This window comes from Coccinella septempunctata, chromosome 8 (genome assembly GCF_907165205.1).
Source record: "Coccinella septempunctata chromosome 8, icCocSept1.1, whole genome shotgun sequence".
Taxonomy (NCBI): Eukaryota; Metazoa; Arthropoda; class Insecta; order Coleoptera; family Coccinellidae; genus Coccinella; species Coccinella septempunctata.
The window spans coordinates 28,689,935-28,706,874 of record NC_058196.1 but is presented as its reverse complement, the minus strand read 5'-3'; the positions used below and the strand labels follow the sequence as shown (position 1 = coordinate 28,706,874).

The 16,940-nt window shown below is 38.6% G+C and overlaps 1 protein-coding gene across 3 annotated transcripts; it reads left to right on the top strand.

Annotated features, from left to right (window-relative positions):
- Nucleotides 1–14,996: 14,996 nt before the first annotated feature.
- On the top strand, nucleotides 14,997–16,297 carry LOC123318692 (protein TsetseEP-like). Of its 3 annotated transcripts, none has more exons than XM_044905384.1 (3): nucleotides 14,997–15,092; nucleotides 15,238–15,541; nucleotides 15,632–16,297. In XM_044905384.1, exons 1-3 carry the CDS (start codon nucleotides 15,044–15,046, stop codon nucleotides 16,131–16,133), a joined length of 855 nt encoding a protein of 284 aa, XP_044761319.1. In that variant the 5' UTR covers nucleotides 14,997–15,043; the 3' UTR covers nucleotides 16,134–16,297. The 3 variants fall into 3 exon arrangements, with proteins under 3 accessions (XP_044761319.1, XP_044761318.1, XP_044761317.1); XM_044905383.1 differs by having other exon boundaries at nucleotides 15,238–15,756; nucleotides 15,811–16,297; XM_044905382.1 differs by having other exon boundaries at nucleotides 15,238–16,297.
- The last annotated feature ends 643 nt before the right edge of the window (nucleotides 16,298–16,940 follow it).

The window sequence follows — 16,940 nt, the reverse complement described above, 5'->3', positions numbered from 1 at the left end:
CCATCAAAAACCGTTTTGGCTCCCGCAGATACGAATCATTCAATTTGGGAGACTGTTCACGACAGTCCATTTCGTTGATATCATTCCCTGAAATGATTCAAATGTTGCTACTCCAACAAATTCAATAAAGACGATTGGTTGTCCTTGTTTTTGAACTGGTTGCGAGAGTGCAGAAAGTAAATTTGAATTGTTATAATTAGCAACTTCGTCCTTAGGGAAAGGACACGTTTTAATCCCTTAATCAGTTATAACTTATCCCTTGATAACTCTGTAACCAGTTCCGAATATGTTTATGCCTCCCTTGGTCGGGGGTAGATATCAAGAACATAGCCGGAAAGTCACAATGAATGAGGAGGGATGGCGGACTTACAGTTTTAGAGGCGTTACCAAAAGGACTTGGCGATTGAGGTAAGGAGAGTAAGATAGGGTTGATTAATCCCTGAAGTAGATGTTGAATATCCAAGAAGATTGGTGAAACGTAGACTAGATTAGTTTTAGATCGATATTGAGAATATTTACCATACACAAATTTAGACTCGCTACAGTTCGCGATTGTGGGAAGCCCACATAATAACCTTGGGTTACATAACATATGGCCAAGCCATCGTTGAAATCAAATCATTTAGTTCATCATTTCAATTCGCTAAAAAATGCCTGTAACATGTTCGAAAATTATACCAAGCAAAATAGAAAAAAAAAGAGCTAAAAAGACTAAAAACCCAAAAACCTTTCCACTTGGCTGTGATTTGGGACAATGAGAAATTCTTACTCGGTTGAAACACTTTTTCTGTTTTGAATGTACGACTGAAACCTTTCATCAGTCTTTCGCATTCTATTATCCGCTCCGGGAGTGGAAAATGAAGTAATAATCAAATTACAGGACCCGATATTAAAAGGACCATTACCAGTGAATTATAGCGCAACCTAAAATTTAGGAAAAAACGGTAATGGAGTGGATAATTGCTTGTTATACGGTGAGTCAGGGTAGGATTGGGAAAAATATTGAATAGGAAAAGTTAAATAGAAGAGCTGTTTTTGCCATAGGTGGAATAAAAGGATTCCTTTCATTGCAGTCTCTTATAGATTTATACTATAGTATGGTATACAGTTTCCTGAATAGGGAATACTCCTTCTGACGGAAATTATGTATTTTTTATGAAATATCTTTGAAACGTCACATTTTGAAATAACCATTTCAACCGTTTCCCCAAAAAAATTAACTTAAAAACGGAAAAAAAAATGGATATTTAAAGTTTAAAGCGTTTTGTGAGAATTGTATAAGCTGGCAACATCGACTGAAATATGCCTTGATAATAAAGGACAACAAATGCATAATCTTAATGAGATAGACAAAGATGGCTGTCTATGAAGTCTGCGACGAGCGAGGAAGGTCGTAAAATTTTATGGGATTTTTTTAAACTCGCCAGTAAGTACGCGCCTGTAGATACCCAGCTGTTACTTTATAAACAAGCTGATGGGACGTTGTTCTTTTCATTGTCTTGTAGACGCTGTTGCCAAATCGTAAACTCCGCACAAAGCGATTTTAACTTTAAAACCCCATATTTGAAGGATGATTTTGAATAGTTTTCGCGGTGAATTTGAAAAAATCATGAATTAAACACATACTTATTCAGTTTAAACTTGCATATGCAGTGATAACCCAAATTGAGGAGAATTCCCCATTATCTGCTCAGGAAGGTTGTCCTGTTATACAGTTCTAGTAACATCTCATGCAATCAATCGATTGCATCTCCTCTACAAATCGAAATGCGAATTTAATTTTTATGATCAGTGTGGAGTGAATAACGCATATCTATTTGACATTTCGTTATTTATGACGATTCGTTAAATTGCCGTGTGAAAGATGATCCATACGGTGACGATGTTATTTGAAAGAAATCGAAATGAATTTATGTTTATTTTGGCATAAGCACATGTTTTGGCATTATTCTTTTTATTATTTATAAGCCTTATAACGACTTTAGAAGCGAGAGTTTGTTTGTTGACTGCAAAATGCAATTCTTGAGTATGGAGCATATGGATGTTTCATTGTGGGGTGATTCTAGAGATGCTTATAGAGTATCCATCACGCAGAAAAGAAAGCAACCCTTAATTTACAATTAAAAACCATGTGATGAATACAGACCTGTCTTCAAGAGCCATCAATTACTGCATTGCACTGTACAGTATTATGCTAAATTTGAAAGTAGTCCTAGGTTCTAGAATTCTAGACCATTAAATTGTGAAATCATCAGTTCGTAACATAGAATTCTTCATCAAAGAAAAAGCTAGGACAAATTCACCTATTATTTCAGTAGGTATAGAATGATAGATTAAAATTGAAACTTGAAATAGAATAATAACTAAAATCAAACAAAAGTAATATATTGACAGACGACGATCACTTAATCGAAGAGAATCGGATGACTTCATTACTCAATTCTGCATATAATCTTTCTAATCCAACCCTGGCATGTCGCACTCTGAAATGAGTCAATAAAAAAATTGTAATTATTATGGAAGTAGTAACTTTGGTTGAATCGCCCCATTTCCTCGTTTTACGTGAATTTGAGGGTATGAATTTCGAATGATATTCAGTGAAAAACAGGTTGATGCTTCTGTGATGAATGATGAATGCTCTCTGGTCAAATTTCTTTTGATAACTATTCTATGGGTGCAGTTGCAAATTGAAACTTCAAATGGAAAAGACATTTGAAGCATTGAACATTAAAATTTTCATGTAACTTTGTTTCAGATTTGTGAAAGATATTTGGTTTTAAAAAAACATGCTGTCAAAAAACGAGAAAAAGTCTACGACGTATAGAACACATATATTTCCTTCATAACATTATATTCTGAATTCTCGACCTTATAAATTACGAATGAATTCCAGAAACTCATTTTCACATACGTATTACAATTTTCCAAGAATTTTCCCTGCGAAGCGCTAAACTGAAACTGACAAATAGTGAATTAGTACACAAATAAATTCAACAGTCCATTCACAGAGTTCACTCCTTTCCGCAGCTCCACAGCAGACGGTAAAAAAGAGTAATATTTACTTTTTTTGGGCAACCCCAGCAGGATATCTGCATTTCAAATTAGAGTGGGTGGCGCTTTCAACAAAGGATGAGAAATTAGTGGAGATATCTCACGATAATATCTCTGGGATTTGTATTTGGATATGGTAGAAATTCTCAGTGGCTGGTGGCTCGTTCATTTTCATTGTTTTCTTTTAATCAAGGGTTGGATACTGTTTTCATTTTGTATTTAATTTCAGAATGTAGATGCTGAATTAACTATCACGATTTTCCATATCTGAAGACAACTCTACAGGGTGTGAAATAATGGTTGCTGAGGAATTTAAGGGATGATTTCTTGTCAGAAAATAGTATGGGAATTTCCCATATTTTTTAGCAAACCCCTGGCTAGATAGAGCTCTCTTTCCTACTTCATATTGTACAATTGAAAAATCATCTCGCTTCTTTTTGAAGAACAAGGTCTCTCGCAGTTTCGTTCTTGATTGATAATATATCAACAGATACACAGCTTGAGTCGTATATCATACTGACATTATAGGGAAGCACCACCAAAATTTCTTCTTGTGTACCATCTCGATTCCATAGAACGTTCGTTTAATTTAATTTCTCTCAACTATTAATTTAGGTACACCCTGTATATTTTGAACCAGTTACTATTCATTAATCCTAGCCAATTTTCTACGCCATTTGTTTCCCACTCAAAGGGTTCATCTGATCACAATTCAAATAGATAACTAATGCATAATTCAAAAGGTAACAAACTGTAAATTCAGAGGACTTAATAATGGAAATACGAGTTTGGTTGAACTCAAATCAACATTCTGAATTAATTTTCACATGACAAGGGGGTGCTTGGATAGTATTCAACCTTGCGAAGACAGATGTGGTGAAAACTGTTGAAAATCTACAGCGTTGTCAATTCAGTTTTCTGATGCTGTATGAAAAGTAGTACTATACATTAACTTTATAACTTATTTTTTATGTTCTCTCGGGAAGGTTTTGATCGAAACAAGACACATTAAATGGAAGAAAAATTCAGGATTTCACCGAATCTTATGTGAAAGAAGAGGAATGAACAATTTTCAAAACACTGAAATGCTGATAAGTGATTTAATACTTGATATTTCCACCCCTTGTGTTAATTACAGCTCGGCAACGACGGTTCATACTCAAAATGAGTGATCTTAAAATGTTCTGATCTAATCCTTCCCAGATTTCTCCGAGTTGGATTCCTAAGTCATTAAGAGTAGCTGGATGATTTTCTGAACTTCTCAGCCTTCTATTGAGGTTGTCTCAAACCTGCTCAATCGGATTGAGATCTGGACTTCTTGCTGGCCATTCCATTCGAGAGACTTCAACTTCTTCAAGGTACTCCTGAACGATGCGCGCACGATTGGGTCTGGCATTATCGTCCATAAAAATGAAATTTTCACCAATGTATGGGGCAAATGGCACTACATGCTCTTCAAGAATGTTCCTTATATACTTATCAGCATTCATAGCTCCATTATCAACGACCACTAGGTCTGTGCGAGCAGTCAAATATATTCCACCCCATACCATAATCGATCCTCCCCTGAAACCAGTAGTATTCAGGAAATTGCACTGAGCATATCTTTCACGTGGACGTCTGTATACAAGGAAACGTCGATCACAATGGTAGAGGCAGAATCTAGACTGATCTGTGAAGAGAACTCTTTCCCAATCGGCCTCTTCCCAATGGATATGCTCTCTCGCAAAATCCAAACGCGCCCTTCGATGGGCTGGGGTAAGAGCTGGGCCTCTTGCCGCGACACGAGGCCTTAAATCATATTCTCTGAGGCGATTTCTTATTGTCTGAGTGCTAATTTGCACCTTATGAGTTTGCTCAAGCTGAATTTGAAGGAGGCGAGCGGTTGCAAACCGTTGTCTCAACGAAGAAACGCTCAAGTAACGTTCTTGAATGGCAGTTGTTACCCGTGGTCTACCCTGTCCTGGTCTTCGGACATTCATACCTGTCTCCCTGAATCGCTGCAACATTCTGGACACACTTGTATGGGAAACTCCAAACCTTTCTGCAATGCTTGTGTATGTCCACCCTTCTTCTCGCAAAACTACCGTTTGGGCACATTCCTCTTGGGTCAAATTGCGTGTTTCGCTTTGCATAGCGATCGAGTGTAGAAAATCAAACGAAAGAAAAACTATTGATCACTAGAATTGATCGAGAACAACTGATTTTAGAATGGAGCTAATACATTCAAAATCTGATAATATCTTCTTTTTTTATTCCTGGTGGGAAAAAACATCTGTATTGAAGAAAACCGTTGAAAGTGGATAACATATGCATGCATAATTCTGATAAAAATAATTATCATTGAGAACACCTTCAGTTGTAGAATAAATTTGTGATTTCCATAATGTGCGTTAATTTTATGCATGTTTTTAAGCAGAAATTCAAAATGATTTCCACACACAATAAGGTTTGGGGAGAGGACTGAATTATCCTCGTAGCATACAAGAATTCAGCAATAACTTTCGCTGTTTTTCAACCTTCCTAGCCGAAACCCGAGGACTTCGAACCTTGTCTTATCGGAATGAATGGCCGAGCTCCAAATAAATTGTTTAACTCTTTCGGATCAGCAGCGGTCAGATGGAATGCCAGCCGTCCCCTGCATCCCAATGGAAAAGCTGTGGCACTGGACAAATTGATGGTCCCACCTGATTCTAGATACTTCTGAAGTAAATTCCTGGGATTACGATACGGCGGGGGTCAGAAACCACAGAATAGGGTTGATAGAGAGGTTTACATTCAAGATTTATACGAAATAGGGATAATTGAGACATTATTCTTAGGTGGATTCCGGCTCAGGAGTGGAGAAAAAACTACAGACGGAGTCAATTTGTGACTGGGACATAAATTCAACGCTGTACCATAAACCCCTCACCCAACAAGTTAACAACCGATTTTTTGAGGGGGTAGTTATGTTCACGATCCGCATCAAGGTAAAAATATGTGGAATTCCTAAGAATAATTAAAATAAAAAGCTTAAACAATAAGAAAAATATAGCACCTGTGGATCTAAATCGAACTAGAGTGTGGAGAATACTTCGTTTTAGTCTTATTATTAATATTTTTTTTGGTTTTTCAACAGCCTGTATCTTTCAGACCGAGCTGATTCAGAAAAAATGGTAAAAAAAGTGTTTTTTTTTATCTCAAAAATCTACTGTTGAAATATTTGTACCAGTCAAAGACTCACTCTCCAGCGCCAACTAACACACAACTATACAACTCACTTCTTTTCATATGACAGAAATAATGGCATGCATCCATATGCTCCATACTCAAGAATTGCATTTTGCAGTCAACAAACACTCTCGCTTTCAAAGTCGTTATAAGGCTTACAAATAATGAAAAGAATAATGCCAAAACATGGTTATGCCAAAATAAACATAAATTTATTTCGATTTCTTTCAAATGACATCGTCACCGTATGGATCATCTTTCACACGGCAATCAGTCTTAAATAACGAAATGTCAAATATATATATATATATATATATATATATATATATCCGTTATTCACTTCACACTGATACACTGATCATAAAAATCAAATTCGCATTTAGATTTGTAGAGGATAGTGATTGCATGAGATGTTACTAGAAGTGTAACAGAACAACCTTTCTCAGCAGATAATGGGGAATTCTCCTCAATTTGGGTTATCCCCGCATATGCAAGTTCAAACTGAATAATTATGAGTTTCATTCATGATTTTTTCAAATTCACCGCGGAAACTATTCAAAATCATCCTTCAAATATGGGGTTTTATAATTTAAATCGCTTTGTGCGGAGTTTACTATTTGGCAACAGCGCATATAAGACAATGAAAAGAACAATGTCCGATCATCTTGTTTATAAAATACCAGCTGTTGATCTACAGTCGCATACTTACTGGCGAGCTTCAACTGCAACCGGCCATAAAAATCCCATAAAATTTTATGACCTTCCTCGTTCGTCGCAGACTTCATAGACAGCCATCTTGGTCTATCTCATCAAGATAATGCATTTTTTGTTCTTTATTACCAAGGCATATTTCAGTCGATGTTGCCAGCTTGTACAATTCTCACAAAACGCTTTAAACATCAAATACCCATTTTTATTTCCATTTTTGAGTGCTTAAAATAATCTTTTTTGGGAAACGGTTGAAATGGTTATTTCAAAATGAGACGTTTCAAAGATATTTCATAAAAAATACATCATTTTCGTTAGAAGGATTATTCCCTATTGGTTGCTCAACCTAGATCAGACCCAACGGCGTGGATGGCATGCGACACCAATCCAATAGACATATGAGAATCCTTTCTCTAAAATCTAGTCCGCCACTGCGGAATTTTCCGGAATACGCACTCGAAGAAGCTCCTCAAATAATCCCATCAAAGAAAAACTGAGGAGTTTCATCTGGGCCTGAAACTAAAGGGAACAAAATCAGCATATCTGCTCGGGATCCCAGTGTTCCAGCCATATCCGATCCGTTGAAATAAAATCCGGGCAAGATAAGAAGGTTTTAATTAAGCACTGCAAACACTTCGGTCTATAGGATTTATCTTTGCGGTAGTTAAATTTACCGTCTCGTTATTCCGTTCGGATTTTACAGTCCGACTACGGGGAGGGCCAACTCCGATTTATGGGTGGTCTCTGGCTTTCGATAGAGAGGAATTCTGAAGGGTATAAATGAATTTAGGTGGATGGGGTTCGATCCATTGATCTTTGCCTGGCTTGGTTGGTTTGAGTTCCGGCTCAATGCACCAAGGACCAACGAAATCAAAAACATCGAATCCCTTTAAGGCACCGATATGAAAAGGCGAATTATGCCCTTGAATACCCAGTATTTTTGGCATAAAATTACTGTTGATAAAAAATTTATTACAGGATTAACTGGACTATTTCCATTTGGTATTAATTTACCTGATGATGACGCAAGCAGCCTGATAAATACCACGATGAATAGAAAAATTGATTGTTGTCTTTGGAATACTTCACAACCTGCTTTGGAGAATCTAATTGTCCAGACTTGCAGGTGATGTCACAAAAAGGCGTAGTATCAAAGAGTGTCAACAACATATTTCTCTTTGTGAAGTTATAAGACAAGATCTGACACTCCTGGGATTTGGACCTTGAAGTGGAGTGATACTATGCGCCAGGAATACTATATAGTCAAATGACAAGTCTGTGCGACCAATCCATTCATCCATTGCTGTATCCCGTTGCCGGGAATTAATCTACAAAAAGACGAAAAAAGAGAAAAAACGAAAAGGAAAGAAAAAAAAGAAAAAAAAGAAAAAAAAAGGTGCGAACAGACTTATAATTTTTCAGGGCCAATTGTATTGTGTACTCTCCTGTGACTGTAGAGACCCAACAGTGACCTACATATCCTACCACATTCCGGGCATGGATAGTCACCAACCAGATCTGGCCGCCGCTGTATCCTTCTCGAGTCCCCATTATAACTGTGTACCAAAGACCTCCACTGTGACCTGTCTAACGCTAGTTGTTCCCGGTTATGATTGGCATTTACTGATTCTAGGGATTGATGTAGTATATCCTTAAACCGCTTATACTGGCCTCCTGGTTTCTGGTCTCCCTCAGTGAATTCGCTATAATGAGCTATTTTGGGGAGTCTTGTGTCTTGCATCCTCAGAATGTGGCCGCTCCATCTGAGTCGGGCCCTCGTTACTTGAATCTCAACTGTTGTACAACTCGCGCGTTGCAAGACTTCTGCATTCGAAACTTCGTGGAATCATTTGATGTGCATTATCTGTCTTAGATGACGTTGTTGCGTTTGTTCAAGCTGTTTAATATGTCGCCTGTAGGGCGTCCAGCTTTCGCTTCCGTAAAGAAGCGTTGGGAGGACCACTGCTTTATAAACAGCTGTCTTGGTCTTCAGATTGAGGTCGTAATTTTGAAACACTTTGTCCTTTAGCTCCCAGAATGCCCGTGATGCCGAATTGATACGGTTTTGTATTTCCGTGTCAAGGTTAGCCCTAGTATTTATGAAGCTTCCCAAGTATTTGAACTGCTCGATAGTTTCATTCTCCAGGCTAATATCTGTTTGAACGCTTTCTGGCAGACTAACCAGGATTTTGGTTCTGTCGATATTGAGTCTAAGGCCTAAAGCTTCGTATATATGTTTATAGGTATCCAACATTATCTGTAGATCCTCTGAGTTGATGGCGATAAGTGAACAGTCGTCTGCATATTGAAGTTCAGTGATAAACTTGGTACGGCTTTTTGCTCCGAGGCGCACCAATCAAATCGCGATGAATGAACATTAGCTTTCATTTTCGTCCCTATCACTATCCAGGAAGCACTCAAGGTCATCAAAACGCAAGTGGTCAGAATGACAGAGTGAATCCTCTTGTTGATACTCTTTGGTTTTGTCACCCTTGCTGTGAAGCTTTATTGGGAACAACCGTCTTCTTGACTCCATGTCATTACTCATGCACCAAAACAACTTCTTCAATTCTATAGTCTTCACTCAGTTGCTTCTTTCAAGAAAGGTATTCACTCAGAATGTTTCGCAGATATTTCTCATTGTCGAATATTCAATTAAAAACCGTTCATTGATTTATAATCAATGTAAAATAAACATTTTTATTCCCATGTTAATAAGCCTGAAATTCACCCCTTTTTAATTTTCCTCTTTCCCTTCTACAGTTTCCAACCGACTGGTTGTCTGGCAATGAAAGTGAGCGTAAATTCAAACTCCAGAAACCGGAAACGAGCCAGTTACACCGGAAATCATGAGGAGCCTGGAAACTCTGTATAAAAAAGTTGTAATGCAATCTAATCAATGATCGGTAAATTGATAAATCGAAGGGAAGGGAAGAGGGGCGGAATCGTAACGGAAAAACGACGTGATAAATAAGGGAAATGGAAAGACGGTTTCGCCGGATGCTGTTAAACCATCTGAAATATGAGATGTAGTAAGAAGGCTTAGCAACGCCTTTGAGCACAGTAGACATTCAAAATAATAATAATACTCAATTTATGTGGGTAGATATTCGATGAAAATCCAAAACTAAATTAGTTTTACCTTACCCACCTGAAAATGCAATTGTTAGAGAAACGTGTAGAGGAGAAAAAAAGGAGAAATCTTCCCTAACGACAGACATAACACCCGCGGATATTAAATCATCGAATGTTACGATCTTGATAGAACTAGCAACACCAACTCTCTAAGCATCAACGGAAATACCATTTCGCCTAGAAAAAGCGTATGCTGATCATTGGTTCGGTATCATTTGACCTCGTCAGTGCAACACAACTCATGCCTCGACGAAAAGGAAACGAATTAATTGACCGTTTATTCGATGTCAGTAGTTGGAATGGTGAAGGTACAGTGACTCTATCAAACACAGTGGCGACAATTGGAAATTTAGCAAGAATATGGCTGCTTAGAAGCACAGATTTCAATGCTATATCTCTAATTCGGAATGCGGATGGGCTCACGTCACGTCATGTCACCAAATCCGCCATATTCTTGCTGAAACGATGAAAAACGAGACCACAATTGTCGCCACTGTGTTTGATAAAGTCACTGTAGGTGAAGGAATACCCTAGCGCCATCTGACTCACTTGCCCAAACTCTCGAATTGCAAGAATCGTATATCACAATAATCAGGCAGGAATAGGGGACGCTGGAAACGTTCGAATTATTGGCAGTGCGGAAATCATCATCATATGGTCTGTATCTAATCCTTCTCGACCAAATGGGTTTTCTGTTCATGCTCAGAGTCATGGAGGTTTGCTTATTTGATTCAGACCGTAAAATTTGTTGATTTTATAATAATAATAATAATAATAATAATAAAAAAGCTACACCAGGATCACTTGGAAACCGTCGAACACTCTGCAGAAAGTAAAATGCAGAAACTGATTGGCAAACCTCTGCATGGGAGGCACCAGAATGAGGTCAACCATGATTACGTCGACATATCTGCGTCGAACTACTGGTTGACTTCCGGAAGGTTGTTTCCTGAGACAGAGGGCTTCATGCTCGCCATCCAGGATCAATTGATTCCAACAAGAAATTACATGAAATACATAGCCAAGGATGCCTCAGTGGCGGACGATAGCTGTCGTTATGGCTGTGCGACACATGAAACTATCCAGCACATCACCGGGGGATGTCAGAAATTCGCGGGCACGGAGTACAAAAATAGACATGATGCCGTTGCCAAGATTCTTCACCAAGAATTGGCACTGAAACACCAACTTCTGAGTTCGAAAAAGGTTCCTTATTACAATTACCATCCAGATGCTGTATTGGAAAATGAACATCACAAGGGATCGCACGGTTCTCACAGACCGGAAAATAACCCACAATAGACCAGACCTCATATTGCTCAATAAGGATGAGGACAGAGCACTATTCATCGATGTGGCGATTCCAAATAATAACAATCTTCTAGATAGGCACACTGAAAAAATTTCAAAGTACAGAGATCTCGAGGAACAAACCAGGAGACAGTGGAAGCTGAAAGATATCAAGACCATCCCTATTGTCATATCATCTACAGGCCTGATACCGAGGAAACTGCTAGAGAACTTGAGGAAGCTTCAGTTGGACGAAAATATCTATAAAGTCATGCAGAAGGCGGTACTGCTGGGAACGTCGAGAACTGTACGCAAGTACATGGGAAATTCAGAGGAACACCGTCTGCTCCGACAGGAAGTGCGGGTGGAGCAGGAATCCAACCTACAGCAGGGAGGCGAGGAGCGACCCGGACCCGACCACCACCACGAGCCCGAAAACCTGGAAAGGGCTCCAACAGAGCTTAATCCTTTTGATATCTGAGATATCTGGGATAAGTGAATTTTCCTCTGGAGAGGAGTGTGAAAGCCGCAAGGCTAAAGTCATAATAACGTTTATTGATCCTTTGAGACATTTATAATGTATAGGACAAGTCATAAGGTGGAAAATAGAAATTACATTAGCTAAGCAATATAACATCATTAAGGTATTCATTTACTGTATAATAACATTTGTTCAGCATAAGGTTCTTAACAGTTTTTCTAAAATTTCTGGAATCGAGAGATTGAACACTATGAGGCAAATGATTATAAAGTCTAATACATTGATAGGAAGGAGACATCTCAAACTTAGTTGTTTTATGCTTAGGGACAAATAGAGTTCTTTCACTTCTGGTACCATAGTTATGAAAACTAGACAACCGAACAATATTTTCCTCATTTTCTTCCACGTGCAGAAGACATTTGAAAATAAAAATGGAAGGTAAGGTTACTATTCTATGCTCTGTAAATATGGGTCTACAGGATGAACGTGAAGGTATACTGAATATCAATCGCAAGATTCGCTTCTGTAATATAAAAGCTCTTCCAATGTCCGAACAGTTTCCCCACAGCAGAATATTGTAGGATAAGTGGCTATAAGCCAAACTGTAGTACATGTTTATGAGTGACTCTAGCGGAAGTAAGTGTTTAACCCTATTCATGGCATAGTAAGAACTGTTCAACTTTTTGCATACGGACTCTACGTGCAAGCCCCATTTCAAGTGGTTGTCAAGAAATTTAGTATCATTCTTAGACAAAATAACATTATTTAAATGGTCAAGCACCAGAATACGATCACTTTGCCCGATTGTAAAGTAAATACATTCGGTTTTATTTATGTTTATCATTAAGTTATTTTTATGACACCAGGTTACGAAACTTTCTATTAATAGCTGACATAGAGCCTGAAGCTCATCGAATGTTAGGGCTGAAACCACTAACGAAACATCATCAGCAAACAGACTTATCATAAAGTTCCTTATTAGCGACGAAAAGCCTCTACACGTGAGCACTTTCAGGAACATTGCTCTCAAATTAACGGGGAGATCATTGATGAAGAGCAGAAAAATAAGAGGCCCAAGGACCGATCCTTGTGGTACTCCAAGACTCAGATAATTTTTGTCAGATACGCAGCTACCAACTCTAACAAAAATTGATCTACCCTCAAGATAGCTCCGGAGCCAATCCGAAAAAACACCTCGAAAACCCAAGTTGTAGCATTTGTCGAGTATGAACTTAAGTGATGAACTATCGAACATAGACAATCTATCGAATGCCCGCGACAGGTCAAAATATAAACCTGCTACATGTAGGCCATTGTCGAGGCATTCATAAACATAATCAACAAAGGAAACTGCAGCTGTCTCTGTTGAGCGACCCGATCTAAAACCGTGTTGAGCATCATCAAGTATATTGAACCTATCAAGATACCCAACCATTCGGTGGAACACGACTCTCTCAAATACTTTAGAAAATATGCTCAAGATAGATATCGGTCTATAATTAGTGATGTATATTGGAGGGTGTTATGAGTCTGAAATAATTTAGTTTATTTTCTGCTAGAAGGCGGATTCCATTCATGATGAGGCAATTTGCTTTCAAATTGAAAACGGAGCAATCAGGTTTTCATCCATCATAAATTTTGCTCCGTTTCATCGGAGAGAAATATATCATTCTCCCGAAACGCGAGATACGGTCTCGAAACAAGAATGCCGTAGATGACGCTTCGGGGAAGGGTCAATTGTTTACCTGTCCGCGTTCAAGAATGATAGCGTTTGACAGACGTACGTTGGCCTCGGAGAAACGCTTCGACGCTCCAGAATTTTCCCGTTTAATCGAATTTTTACAATAAAATGCAATAAATGTCCGAGAGACGAAGATGAATGGGCTGATATGGGCGCCTTTTGGGTTTCTCGCATCTTTCCTGCAGCGCGAAATATAAAGAGCGATTCGATCTTCTTGATTTCAGGGGACTCACATTGTCATTTGGTTTCCTTTCCGATTTAACAAACACAATGGTGACGATCGGAAGACTACGTTGAAATTCAGCCCAAATATAAGGACTAGGTTGTGGAAATTATAAATTGCTGAGCTTTTCTGCTGTGGTATTTTATGTGGTATTTCACCTGAAATTCACCCACAACTGCGTACGCATGCTCAGAGGTATGTCAGATTATTTTTCCAGAATTAACGAAAGTTGTGAATTGATTTGAGCACATTTTTTAGACCCCGAAGTCATTATTTTTTTCATTCTTTGGATTATAAAGTACATAGTATAGGGATTATTTAATGAGAAAAATTATTTCTTCGAAAAAAAAACATTTTTCTTGATTCACAGCCAATCAAAATGAGAAAAATGCGTTTTCCTCTTCACCAAGTTTAATAAACCCATCCTTCAGCGATTATAACCATTCATTATTCATTGCAATCAAAAATCCTTGAATCAAACAGTTTTTATTATCTTCGAAATTTTGAAATGATAGTTTCAAATCTTATCAGCAATCCTTGAGAATTTTTTGGGTTAACATTTTTCTACGGATTGCCATGATATTCTCAGAACCTTATCTGAGTGTTCAGACGAAAACCCTTGTTGGAAAAGGTAATGCATCGAGATAAAATTCCGCCAAAACACTCTTGACGCGAAAATAATAATAATATATAGATAATTTTGTCTAATCGGCCAAGTAACTTATAGATCTCCTTCATCCAATGAAAGACTTATCAATATCCTCATCGAGTGCATCAAATTATCCTTAATGCAATTGAAAATGTACAGACTTGAAAATGCTGTTATCAGGCACTTCGTTCGATATTTCTGGATAATGAATTACCTTTGAATTGATTGAAAACATCAACTAAACTTAAGGTAGTCGACTGGCAAAAAAATTTTGAACATTTATCGAGATGCTGTCAACATTTTGAATAAGTTTCGGAAAAAATTCGACTGCTTCTAACACTAATTTTTTCATTTTTTGTATAGGATCTCAATCCCTTTCAAGACTAATGATGGGAACATATCCACAACTTGGAGTTGTTTTCAAAACAATCTGGATATTTCCATATCTGATTTCATCAGATCAATTGATTACGTATCTATAGATAGGGCTTAAGGGTCTCTCAATTTTCCGAATATAAAAGGAAGAATCGAACCTTATTCTATCAAATCACCATGAAGTGGCTGAAGTTAATATTGTTCATATGCATATTGGTAACTACTGGTAAGTTTTACACTAGGTTATTCAGATAGTACATCTCCATTTCTTTGAATTGGATGAAAAGGTTTGAAAAATTCATTTCATTTCATAAGGAAATAATAGTGAACTGTAATAAGTAGGTCTTTTAATTCGTTTAATATATTTCCAGCTGTATCAGCAGTAAAACCAGATGATTCGGATGACTCAATAAGTGTTTACGACCATTATCAAGTTGAGGATGGTAACAAAACAGCGGCTGTACCAGTAGGACCCAGAATAGGACCAGCTCCTGAACCCGATCACAGATCAAGGCCTGAACCAAGACCACGTCCTGGTCCTAGACCAGGACCGGGACCAGATCCAAGGCCTAGACCAAGACCCGATCCTAGACCAGATCCTCGACCAGAACCAAGACCAAGGCCGGAACCTAGGCCACGTCCTGGCCCTAGACCAGGGCCAAGGCCAGAACCAAGGCCCAGGCCAAGACCCGGTCCCCGACCCGAACCCAGACCACGTCCCGGCCCTAGACCAGGACCGAGACCGGAACCAAGACCCAGACCAAGACCCAATCCCAGACCCGAACCTAGACCAAGACCCGAACCTAGACCTCGTCCAGGTCCTAGGCCAAGACCAAGGCCAGAGCCCAGACCGAGGCCCGAACCAAGACCTCGCCCTGGACCCAGACCAGGACCAAGGCCTGATCCTAGACCAAGGCCAAGACCAGATCCTCGCCCTGAACCTAGACCAAGGCCTGATCCTAGACCAAGGCCAAGACCAGATCCACGACCTGAACCCAGACCAAGGCCTGATCCTAGACCAAGGCCAAGACCAGATCCTCGACCTGAACCTAGACCGAGGCCAAGACCACACCCCCGACCCGAACCTAGACCAAGGCCTGATCCTAGACCTCGTCCAGGACCCAGACCACAACCTAGACCACGGCCAGAACCAAGACCGAAGCCTGGTCCCAGGCCAGGACCAGCACCAAGACCCAGACCGAGACCAGAGCCCCGACCAAGACCACATCCCAGACCAACGCCTAGACCATGGAGAAGGAATACTTAAGTACAGTTTCCAGAGTCCTTTGAAGTCTTATCGACCCCAAGTCTGAAGGCTTCTGACAATCATAAATAAGTTTTAAGCAAATATTGTGATTAGTAGTTATTTTTAAGGTTAACTTTTGATTCATATCTATTAATTGATATATCAAAAATAAACAATAACATACAGTTGAGTATCATTTCTAGATTTAAGATTTAAACCCATTGCATTTGCGATCCACTTTTTATTTAAATAAATAAAAACCTAAATAAAAAAAAACGAATTTTCCTTCCGCACAATATGTCAACATATTTTTTTCTATATGAGAACTTCTAGGGACTCTTTTCGGTCACCGAATTGCAAATTACCATTTTCTCGTAATCTTGTTAGATAATTAGGATCTTTTGAATGTCTTATGAAATTTTTACGGTATAAATTGAAATTGAGATTACTGAAATATCAACTGTATCTTCTAGAAAAACTTCTGTATCATAATCTCTAATCATGCTAACAAAACACACAAATATCTATTCCTCCGACGTCTTCATAAGTCATATTTAGGACTATTTAATTGAATCGTATTATTATGTTCTTCCTTCCGAAAATGTCCTCAGTCAACGACTCGAAACACATCAAGTTAAATCCTCTTTCTTGTTCCCGACACATCGTGATGATTTTCTCAAAACTTTTCCCACATCTGAGAGGCTGTATAAAATATTCAAAGCCTGCACGCTGCACCCATTTTCAACTCCCTACTTTTTCTTGGGAATTATTCCGGGTTGTTTACTGGCAAGAACTACAGACGTCTGGGATTCTGCAGCGAATTTTCAA

What these genes read in the sequence shown, in the direction of transcription:
- LOC123318692 (XM_044905382.1), top strand. Translation starts at nt 15,044, where the DNA reads ATGAAGTGGCTGAAGTTAATATTGTTCATATGCATATTGGTAACTACT. An exon ending in ATGCATATTGGTAACTACTG is followed by an intron (nt 15,093 to 15,237) that starts GTAAGTTTTACA and finishes ATATATTTCCAG; the next exon opens with CTGTATCAGCAGTAAAACCA.